This window comes from Pecten maximus, chromosome 2 (assembly GCF_902652985.1).
Source record: "Pecten maximus chromosome 2, xPecMax1.1, whole genome shotgun sequence".
Lineage (NCBI taxonomy): Eukaryota > Metazoa > Mollusca > Bivalvia > Pectinida > Pectinidae > Pecten > Pecten maximus.
Window position 1 is genome coordinate 42,211,466 of NC_047016.1, and position 12,423 is coordinate 42,223,888.

At 38.2% G+C, this 12,423-nt stretch overlaps 1 protein-coding gene across 1 annotated transcript; it reads right to left on the reverse strand.

Annotated features, from left to right (window-relative positions):
• Positions 1-1,307: 1,307 nt before the first annotated feature.
• On the reverse strand, positions 1,308-12,110 carry LOC117322134 (kynurenine--oxoglutarate transaminase 3-like). Its single transcript, XM_033876899.1, has 9 exons — positions 11,968-12,110; positions 11,710-11,796; positions 10,910-11,029; positions 8,431-8,551; positions 6,783-6,949; positions 5,228-5,429; positions 4,930-5,003; positions 4,646-4,732; positions 1,308-4,212 (listed from the first exon to the last, which is right to left on the reverse strand). Exons 1-9 carry the CDS (start codon positions 12,067-12,069, stop codon positions 4,153-4,155), a joined length of 1,020 nt encoding a protein of 339 aa, XP_033732790.1. The 5' UTR covers positions 12,070-12,110; the 3' UTR covers positions 1,308-4,152.
• Between the last annotated feature and the right edge of the window lie 313 nt (positions 12,111-12,423).

The window sequence follows — 12,423 nt, forward strand, 5'->3', positions numbered from 1 at the left end:
CATTAGAACTAATGTTGATTTGTTATAATATATATGTACCGACTATAAATAAAGTTTGAATTGAATTTGTAGTTGTGTGAAGCTTAGTTAAAATTCTTCAAGGAATGAAGCTGCTAAAGCGCTGACAATGGATTTTCAAAACATGATAACAGTTACCTTCAGCATCTTAACATTCAATGAATGAGTTGTGTAAAATCCTCTGACCAGAAATCCTAAAATGCTGTACCTTGCAACATCTCCAAGAGAAAGGCTATACCATATCTGTATATTGAGGCATCCATTGCCGGTAATACTTGGGTCTCGGGACGCCATACGAAAACCTCTCAAGTGTAAAAAAAAGTGTCAATGTACAAGTTCCTCCTTGAGCTAGACTGCTTGCAGCCATAATAGACCTGCTATTCCTACTTGAAATGGAAATGGAAATTAATGTATTTTCCTATCGTGTGTATATTATCAGTGATAGAAAAGCCAGATTCATTGACATATTTTCCAGCGAACCTTTGAAGTGTTCTATGGTCAACTGTCCTGCCAGAGCAAATTGACTCCCTAAACACACCAACTTCAAGTTTTATGTTTCTTCTCCGGGCAAAGATGAAATGGTAACCTTTCAGAGTCCACAAAAAAAGTTTTAAAAAACCACAGTAGTCAGATCAAGCCAACATCTGTGGAAAGATACAGCTATACATAAAAACTATAAACAATGTGCTTATCGAAAGAACCGCCAGGCTTCCCTCCATGTCATTGCTGAATGTCTGCACCTTAACAATGCTTTCTAATTCTGCATGGCATCCTCAACCCTAGACTTATCTACTACCTTACCTACCACTACAGAGGAACAGTTCATATTACATCAATATATTGGAGGCTCTGTATCCCTAATCTTCTCACATATAAGAGTCTGATAGATATATATGACCTTCCACCCAGTTGGTAGGGTAGTGTATGAGAACATAGCAGGTCCTTACTGGCCAAAGATGAGTACCCTTGGTCTATTAGAACATGAGCAGAAGATTCACAGAGGAACTTAACTATTTGGCCCCTGTGACCTTGAAAATATGTCAAGGTCATTTATATGAGGAGACTTTAATGTCCTCTTCCTATGTGCCTCCTGGCCAAATATCAGTTCTCAGTCACGTATAGATTTCAAAAAGAAGTTAAAGGTTGACCGACGGACAAAGAACAGATGCCCATTCCTGCACCATACCATAAGCTTAATGGCATCTCTTGTCATGTCAGCTAATAAGGATGTTTTTCTGATGAGTATATATATATGGTAACACAGGTCAAAGATCACAAGATCACAAACATTGCAGCTTGAAATATATTTTATTCCATAATAAAGGTTTAATTTGTATACTGCCACAACCTTCAGTATACGAATTGATAAAAACTTGTGCAAACAATAGATTTCCTGTACATTGTACAAGACAACTAAACAGTGGTAACAAGCACTAAGTTTATGATTCAACAGTTAGTACAACATGGTTGGTAATTAAAGGTTAAACACAATTTCTTAAGTTGTACATGGCAATATTACATAATATCATCAGGAAAACAAAAGGGAGACAACCCTTCCTGACCAGCACTTATTGCCATATTGTGACCCACTGGTGGCTGATCAAGTCTGTACTGTTACAACACTGTACTGTCACCGGTGGCTGATCAAGTCTGTACTGCTACAACACTGTTACAACACGGTACTGTCACCGGTGGCTGATCAAGTCTGTACTGTTACAACACTGTACTGTCACCAGTGGCTGATCGAGCCTGTACTGTTACAACACTGTACTGTCACTGTTGACAGATCAAGTCTGTACTGCTACAACACTGTTACAACACGGTACTGTCACCAGTGGCTGATCAAGTCTGTACTGTTACAACACTGTACTGTCACCAGTGGCTGATCAAGTCTGTACTGTTACAACACTGTACTGTCACCAGTGGCTGATCAAGTCTGTACTGTTACAACACTGTACTGTCACCGGTGGCTGATCAAGTCTGTACTGTTACAACACTGTTACAACACTGTACTGTCACCGATGACAGATCAAGTCTGTACTGTTACAACACTGTACTGTCACCAGTGGCTGATCAAGTCTGTACTGCTACAACACTGTTACAACACTACTGTCACCAGTGGCTGATTGAGTCTGTACTGTAACAACACTGTACTGTCACCGGTGGCTAATCAAGTCTGTACTGCTACAACACTGTTACAACACTACTGTCACCAGTGGATGATCAAGTCTGTACTGTTACAACACTATACTGTCACCGGTGGCTGATCAAGTCTGTACTGTTACAACACTATACTGTCACCAGTGGCTGATTGAGTCTGTACTGTAACAACACTGTACTGTCACCAGTGGCTGATCAAGTCTGTACTGCTACAACACTGTTACAACACGGTACTGTCACCAGTGGCTGATTGAGTCTGTACTGTAACAACACTGTACTGTCACCAGTGGCTGATCAAGTCTGTACTGTTACAACACTGTTACAACACTGTACTGTCACTGCTGACTGATCAAGTCTGTACTGTTACAACACTGTACTGTCACCAGTGGCTGATCAAGCCTGTACTGTTACAACACTGTACTGTCACCAGTGGCTGATCGAGCCTGTACTAGAGAGCTTGAGAAGAATATTATTTGCCAATGATTTTTTAAACTTTTTGTGACCTTATCAAATGAAACTTTAATGTACTCTTCCCCATTTATCTTTCAGTCATTAATTGCTTATAGTTTTCTAGAAGAAGTTAAAAGTTGACAGACGACAGACACCCACCCCTGCACCATACCATATGTTCATTGGCACTTAGTGTCATTCGAGCTGATAAGGTTTCTCTGATGAGTAAATATATATGGCAACACAGGACAGAGATCACAAACATGGCAGCTTAAAATATATTTTATTCCATGATAAAGATTTACTTTAATCTCACATGTGAAACCTCTAAATGTATACTCCACAATCTTCAGTGTATGAATTCATAAAAACTCAAATGTAAACAACTGATAATAATAACATTGTTAATATATAAGTTCTGAGTAAAACAAGCACCCAATAATCACACTGAAGTTTAAATAAAAATAAAGGGCTCGAAAAAGATACACCCCCGTCGCGTTTATCAATAAAATAAATCTGTCCAGGGGTTAAGAGATATCGCATAAACAAGCTTCTAGATTTCGAAAGTGGTTGACTGTGACCTTTATCCTTTAACATTGACAAATGACCACCCAAATCTAGCCAGGTGTAGAAATCCATGCTGTGATGTCATGGTGTGATTATGAACTAACTCTGTCTTTAATTTTAAAATAAAAGTCAAGTGTGACCTTTGACCTTTATCTATGATCACCAAATCTCTAATCAGGTGTAGACCTTGATGGTGTGATGTTATGGTGTAAACTACATATCTTGTACACAGCATTTTTTATTTCAAATGTGGTCAAGTGGATGTGACCTTTGAACTTCAATCTTGACAAATGACCACCAAAATCTAATTAGGTGTAGAAACAGATTCCCCCCACAGTCACACAGACAAAATGATAACTATATACTCCCTTTAATAAGCGACCTTATTCAATAACTTTAATATCACTTTTAATATACCAATACTCAATTTCTGAATACTTCAACATTCTGTGTATGAAAGCAAAAACTACTTTATTTTTCAAATTTCTGGCAATTTGACACATTTTTATCCTGCCCCTCAATCCCCTAGTGGGGACCATATAATTAACAATTTTGGGGTTGACCTTTGACCATGAAAGGTCTCTGCAAAATTTAATTGATATTGGTTTAGGGGGTTCTGAGAAGAAGTCAAAAATGCAAACTGTTTCAGGCTTCGTCTCAGGTGACCTAAATATTTCACACACTTGTAAACACCATTTCAACAAAAACAACCAAAGTAACAAGGCTTATGACATGAAGAATCCACCCTGCATATTCTGATATCCATAATTGTTTTGCAATGATTCCACCACTTTAAGATAGTCTCTATACACAGGATCATTCCACACACTGCTTTGTACCCCTGGGATGTATTCAGACCTCGTTATATCCCCCTCTCCCCATACAATATTATATAAGTCTGTATATTATTTTCCATTAATGTGTGATACACAGATGGACGTTGGTATGAGCAGTTCCTTATAGTGACTCCTTCCATTCCTTGAATACCACACTGGCCTTCCTCAGAGTCTCATTGTCCTGAAATACATAACATAGACAGTTTGTATATAGAACTGGATTATAATATTTCATACACACAATGGTTTCAGCTATAGAAATAAATGGCAGAAATACATTTATTTTTATTTCTCTTTTAATGCGGAGCATAGTCCGCTAAAACTGACCATAATCACAGGCTCCAAAATTCTGACCAGTCACCTGTTCATGGCCATCTTAACCAACTATTCTTCAAAACCGATGAATTTATCATCCAAATCTGACAATGGTGATTGAGGGAGTTTTGAAGGTATATTGGATGAAATAGTTATACCTATATGTGCAGTGACATGTGCCAATTCATCAAACTATGGAGGCAGTGAGTGACTGGTCAGAATTTTGGACCTGCTATTATGCTGATTTTAGTGGACTAAGTTAAGTATATCAGTTGTTGTCACTGTAACAATGTACATACCTTAATGAAACAGAACCTAAGGAAGTTTTCTCCGAGATTCTTGTGTCCCTTGGAGTAGAACGCTGACGGCGGAATGGCTGCTAATTTCTGCAAGGTAAATATTTAAATTAAAGGAAATGATTGACAGAATCTTATTGTAAGCATACATATGACTAAAAAAAAAGAAATATTACTATATTTACTTAAGGATATGTGCAAAATTTAAAACAAATATTGAAAATAATTGTGAAGAAAATCGATATTGACAATTCAACACAAAATCGTCCATATTAATAATTACCAACCTTTGTTCCTGTCATCCATCGAACAAACTTGTAATCATATGGGTCATCACTGCCATCATCAGGTACCTGAATTTCTGAAACACAAATGCTGCCTTATTAAACAGCAGGAACCTCTTGACGATTTCAAGGCATCAGACACAATTGGTTAAGTAAGTAAGAGAGGACACAATGGGTCCTAAAGATAAGTAATTTCTCATGAATGTAGATCAGTGAAAGTACAGTGTCTTAGTTATTTCTCATCACTTTACATAATTTCAATGCCCATCAAGTATGTAAGCAATTTCTCTATATTACTTACTGTCTTTAAGTTTGGAGATGTCAGCCATGAGAAAGTATCCCCCTTCTGGCATTGTTACATCCATACCAATTTCCTGTAACATGGCTGCCAGTTTGTCACGCTTGGGTTGAGTTTCCTTTGCCAGAGAGTAAAGATAACAATCTTCCAGCTTGTTGCTATTTTTCAGATCCAATTCATACTCCAGACCTGCTGCCACAGCCTCCTGTCAACAACAAAGAAGCTTGCATTAAAATTGAACTCCAGCATTTTGTATTACCTGTGTATGGTGTTATGTATTACCGGTATATGGTATATTGTATTACCTGTATATGGTGTTATGTATTACCAGTATATGGTGTTATGTATTACCAGTATATGGTGTTATGTATTACCAGTATATGGTGTTTTGTATTACCTGTATATGGTGTTATGTATTACCTGTATATGGTGTTATGTTTTACCTGTGTATGGTGTTATGTATTACCGGTATATGGTATATTGTATTACCTGTATATGGTGTTATGTATTACCAGTATATGGTGTTATGTATTATCAGTATATGGTGTTATGTATTACCAGTATATGGTGTTTTGTATTACCTGTATATGGTGTTATGTATTACCTGTATATGGTGTTATGTTTTACCTGTATATGGTGTTTTGTATTACCTGTATATGGTGTTTTGTATTACCTGTATATGGTGTTATGTTTTACCTGTATATGGTGTTATGTATTACCTGTATATGGTGTTATGTATTACCTGTATATGGTGTTTTGTATTACCTGTATATGGTGTTATGTATTACCTGTATATTGTGTTATGTATTACCTGTATATGGTGTTATGTATTACCTGTATATGGTGTTATGTATTATTTGCCCCTCTGCAGTATATGGTGTTATGTATTACCTGTATATGGTGTTTTGTATTACCTGTATATGGTGTTTTGTATTACCTGTATATGGTGTTATGTATTACCTGTATATGGTGTTGTGTATTACCTTTATATTGTATTTTGTATTACCTGTATATTGTGTTATGTATTACCTGTATATGGTGTTATGTATTACCTGTATATGGTGTTGTGTATTACCTATATATGGTGCTATGTATTACCTGTATATGGTGTTATGTATTACCTGTATATGGTGTTGTGTATTACCTGTATATGGTGTTTTGTATTACCTGTATATGGTGTTTTGTATTACCTGTATATGGTGTTATGTATTACCTGTGTATGTTGTTATGTATTACCTGTATATGGTGTTATGTATTACCTGTATATTGTGTTATGTATTACCTGTATATTGTGTTATGTATTACCTGTATATGGTGTTGTGTATTACCTATATATGGTGTTTTGTATTACCAGTATATGGTGTTATGTATTACCTGTATATGGTGTTATGTATTACCTGTATATGGTGTTATGTATTACCTGTATATGGTGTTATGTATTACCTGTATATGGTGTTATGTATTACCTGTATATGGTGTTATGTATTACCTGTATATGGTGTTATGTATTACCTGTGTATGTTGTTATGTATTACCTGTAATCGGTGAGTTGTATTACCTGAATGGGTGTGGGACTGGTGTAGATACAGTTCTGATGAAGGATCTGCATTGGTTGAATGAGTGATTGGGGTCCTATGGCCCAGCCAAGTTTCCAGCCAGTAGCACTGAATGTCTTACCTCCACTGCCAATAGTGACTGTCCTGTCCCACATCCCCGGGAGTGACGCTGAAGTAGAACACAGACATTTGATATGGTACAAAAACATACCAACACACAGGAGCCAATAGAAATAATGGACTTTCAGTAGAGTGCCACTGGCTTTTTTCACCATAATTAGGTTTGCAGACAAATATTTGTATAATGAAGAAAGACAAAGTATATTTACCCAAAAATGATTCCTTGATATGAAGTAACAACAGAACACAATCTAACAAGAACTGCATGAGATGTGAATCAAAATGTAAGAAACAGGTAAATGGTGTCATATTTCAATACCAGTACAGCATTTGATTACACCAATCAACATTAATCACAAAGTTTCAAGGAAAATAGAAATAATTCACTGAAAAATGTTAACAGAGACAGTCACAATTTACTGTCTATGGTAAACAATGATAGTCATAGTTCAAAGAACACTAGACAATGGCAGTCACAATTCAATGAACACTAGACGACAGTCACAATTCACAGAACACTAGACAATGACAGTCACAATTCACTGAACACTAAACAACGACAGTCACAATTCACTGAACACTAAACAACGACAGTCGTAATTCACTGAACACTAGACAACGACAGTCACAATTCACTGAACACTAAACAACGACAGTCACAATTCACTGAACACTAGACAATGACAGTCACAATTCACTGAACATTAAACAACGAAAGTCACAATTCACTGAACACTAAACAACGAAAGTCACAATTCACTGAACACTAAACAACGACAGTCACAATTCACTGAACACTAGACAATGACAGTCACAATTCACTGAACACTAAACAACGACAGTCACAATTCACTGTAAACTGTAGACAGTAAACAATAGCAGTAACAATACACTGGAAAGGAAAAACTGTATTGGTCAATAAATACTTAAGTTATCAGCTGAAAACTAAATTTGTGGACAGATGGACAGACTCACAAAGTACTACGTATACAGGGCAACTGTATCTGCAATACGAGGCGTTAATCATAAGATAAACAGTCATTTCAATGATACCAATCAACAATTTTACATCAATTATAATTGTGACTGGACCTGACATTGGCACCCTAAAACATAACAAAATCTTTTAAAATCTGAACAATACCTACAAACAAATGAAGTAATGACAATGAATCGGTTGATAACTTCTAGGTGGTGTAGTTTATTTGCGGAGTTATCTAGTCTTGTGAACAGCCCGAGTTGTTTTGAGGCACAGATGCCTTGTAAATATGGCAGCTGGCTGCTATACTCCACTGAACAACACACGGGTAACCTCTGACATGATATCCAGAGGCATTGGGGGAAAATGTGTTGCCCAAAGACATAATCATTACAGCACAAGAAGGGCCATGACCTCAGCTGAGAAACACAGACTGTTCTGGGTAGGGATCAAGACAACTTCACCTGACTTAGTGCTATATTCAACTGACAAAGTTAAAGTTGACAAACAGGTGCTGTGTATTACTAAGTAAAGTACTCTCGTAAACTCACCAATCTTAACATGTTTACAGTTGTCGTAGGTCAGCCATTCATATACCTCATCAGCTATACATATAGCATCATGCTTTATACAAAGGTCAGCTATCACCTGGAGTTCATCCTTCTGGAAAACCTAGAGAAAAGGTCAAGTTCATCATTAACTCTTTGAAAATTGTACTATTTTGTACAATTACAAAACAGGACAAGGTCATCAACAAGAGGCCCATGGGCCTTAACGGTCATCTGACTCAAAATTAAAGACCCTTATACTATTGTAGTATGCATTCTCTGTAGAGAGTAAAGTGGCACTGTTGGCCATGGCGGCCATCTTGGATTTCTGACCGACCTGAAAAATAACAACACTTGGTCAAGACCATCTCAGGATCATTTCTGGTAAGTTAGTCACTGATGGACTTTGAGAAGAAGTTTTAAATAGGTGTTGTTAAAGAAGAACCATGATTGCACAATCATGTTACAAAATGGCCACTGTGGCTGCCATGTCAAAGTTTTTACGAGGCCGAAAAATAAAAACACTTTGTTGGCTCTCCTTCCTTAACATCCACACCAATTTCCAGCTCAATGGCACCAGTGGAACTGGGGAAGAAGTTTAAAATGTGTTTTTCAAGATGGCTGCCATGGTGGCCATCTTGGATTTCTGACTGCCCCGATAAATAACACTTGGCCAGGACCATCTCAGGATCATTTCCGGTACGTAAGAGCAGAATCACACTGGTGGAATTTGAGAAGAAGTTTTAAATAGGTGTAGTTAAGGAAGAACCATGATTGTGCAATCATGTTACAAAATAGCCACCATGGCTGCCATGTTGAAGTTTTTATGGGGGCCGAAAAATAACAACACTTTGTTGCCTCTCCTTCCTTAACATCCTCACCAATTTCCAGTTCAATGGCACCAGTGGAACTGGAGAAGAAGTTTAAAATGTGTTTTTCAAGATGGCTGCCATGGCGGCCATCTTGGATTTCTGACCGACCTGAAAAATAGCAACACTTGGTCAGGACCATCTCAGGATCATTTCTGGTAAGTTAGAGCTGAATCCCACTGATGGTATTCGAGAAGAAGTTTGAAATATGTGTTGTTCAGAAGAACCATGATTGCGCAATCATGTTACAAAATGGCTGCCGTGGCTGCCATGTCAAAGTTTTTACGAAGCCGAAAAATAACAACACTTTATTGACTCTCCCTCCTTAACATCCTCACCAACTTCCAGCTCAATCGCACCAGTGGAACTGGAGAAGAAGTTTAAAATGTGTTTTTCAAGATGGTTGCCATGGTGGCCATCTTGGATTTCTGACTGACCTGAAAAATAACAACACTTGGTCAGGACCATCTCAGGATCATTTTTGGTAAGTAAGAACTGAATCCCACTATTGGAATTTGAGAAGAAGTTTCAAATAGGTGTTGTTCAGAAGAACCGTGATTGCGCAATCATGTTACAAAATGGCCGACGTGGCTGCCATGTCAAAGTTTTTACGAAGCCGAAAAATAACAACACTTTGTTGGCTCTCCCTCCTTAACATCCTAAACAATTTCCAACTCAATGGCACCAGTGGAACTGGAGAAGAAGTTTAAAATGTGTTTTTCAAGATGGTTGCCATGGCGGCCATCTTGAATATCTGACCGACCTGAAAAATAACAACACTTGGTCGGGATCATCTCAGGATCATTTCAGGCAAGTTTCAGCTCAAAAGCACTGGTGGAACTCGAGAAGAAGTTTCAAATGTGTTTTCAAAATGGCGGCTGTGGCGGCCATCTTGGATTTCAGACCGACCCGAAAAATAACAACACTTGGTCGGGACCATCCCAGCATCATTTCAGGCAAGTTTCAGCTCAATCCCACTGGTGGAACTTGAGAAGAAGTTTGAAATGTGAAAAGTTTACGCACGGCGGACGGCGAACGGCGAACGGCGGACGGCGGACGGCGCACGACGACGGACGAAACATGATGACTATAGGTCATCCTGACCCTTCGGGTCAGATGACCTAAAAAGTCAAAAGTCCTTGTCTGTCTTATTAACATACATTACAAAATACATGAAATTACAGCAATTATTGGTACATATATGATACAAACAGAACAAAGATAACAAGAGGTCCAGAGGGCCTTTATTGCTCATCTTGATCTTTCAGTGGTAATGGAAATGTTTGATATATTTCCCCTATTAGGCCCCGCTCCTCAGGAACCTCGGGCCATACCCACTGCTTATACAAAATTGGTTCCCCTTTACCCAAGGATGCTTCAGAACCAATATCGGGTTCCCCTTTACCCAAGGATGCTTCAGAACCAATATCAGCGAAATTCACCAATTCCGACATAAGAAGGATTTTAAATAATTTGCTGTATTTCCCATATTTTGGCCTGGCCTCTCATCAGTTCATACAGAAGTGGTTCTCCCTCACAGTTTAAGGATGTTTCACAACAAACTTGGTCTTTCCTCACTAGTTGTGATTTTCAGGAAAGTTTCAGCAACTTACTTTGCCAATGGGGTTGTTTGGATTGTTGATGATGATGGCCTTTGTTTTACTGTTGAATTTGCTGGCCAACTCTTCAGGATCAAGCTTCCAGTCTGCACTGGACATAACACCACTCTTTGTCTGAAATTCACAATATTGGACATCAATAATCTCAAATACACAATCACTGGATATCATGGACATCACCGTCTCAATTACAGTAACTGGACATCACTGTCTCAATTACAGTAACTGGACATCACAGTCTCAATTACAGTAACTGGACATCACCGTCTCAATTACAGTAACTGGACATCACAGTCTCAATTACAGTAACTGGACATCAAAGTCTCAATTACAGTAACTGGACATCACAGTCTCAATTACAGTAACTGGACATTATCGTCTCAAACACACAAACACTGGACATCACAGTCTCAATTACAGTAACTGGACATCACCGTCTCAAACACACGAACACTGGACATCACAGTCTCAATTACAGTAACTGGACATCACCGTCTCAATTACAGTAACTGGACATCACAGTCTCAATTACAGTAACTGGACATCACCGTCTCAATTACAGTAACTGGACATTACAGTCTCAATTACAGTAACTGGACACCACCGTCTCAATTACAGTAACTGGACATCACCGTCTCAATTACAGTAACTGGACATCACCGTCTCAATTACAGTAACTGGACATCACTGTCTCAAACACACAAACACTGGACATCACAGTCCCTAATACACAAACACTGCACACTACAGACTCCGACACAAACACTGAACAGTACATTACTGATTTTACTCACTGGTCTAATAGGTACGAACACTGGCGTCGCTCCAGCTACCATGGCCATGGGTTCATAACAGTCAAAATATGGCTCAACGATGATAACCTGTTGATGAGGATAATAACAATATAATCACCAAGCTTTAATCATCAAACTAAAAATATACTGCACATATCACAATTAATTATTTCTGCAGAAGTATTATTAAGAAAAAGAATGCTTACGGATATATATTAGGACACGAGAAAGTAGAAAAAATTGCAGCTCAGCACTCACCTCATCCCCAGGGTTCACCAATCCCTGGACAGCACAGAAGAGCACACCATAAGCCCCCACACACACAGTGATGTCGGTCATTGGGTTGATCTCGTGATTCATGATAGGGCCGTACAGCTTGGCCAAGACATTTACCAGACGTGGAGTCCTGTGATCAACCTTATCTCAATACTCTTCATTACTTCCTACGAGAAGTACAATACTAAAACATGAAAGAACGTATGTCAATAATAAGTCGGAAACTAGTGGACAGCAGATAGACAGACTACCAAAGTACTACGTATACAGGGCAAACTGTATCGCAATACGAGGGCATAATCATAAGATAAACTCATTTCATGATACCAATCAACAATTTACATCAATATAATTGTGACTGGACCTGACATTGGCACCCTAAACATAACAAATCTTTTAAAATCTGAACAATACCTACAAAACAAATGAAGTAATGAC

Bases quoted from the DNA above. Each gene is read 5' to 3' on its own strand.
- LOC117322134 (XM_033876899.1), bottom strand. From the start codon at position 12,069: ATGAATCACGAGATCAACCCAATGACCGACATCACTGTGTGTGTGGGG. The intron at 4,733-4,929 runs GTTGGTAATTAT...TTTACCTTGCAG, and splicing joins GATGGATGACAGGAACAAAG to AAATTAGCAGCCATTCCGCC. The intron at 4,213-4,645 runs GTATGTACATTG...TATGTATTTCAG, and splicing joins TTAGGTTCTGTTTCATTAAG to GACAATGAGACTCTGAGGAA.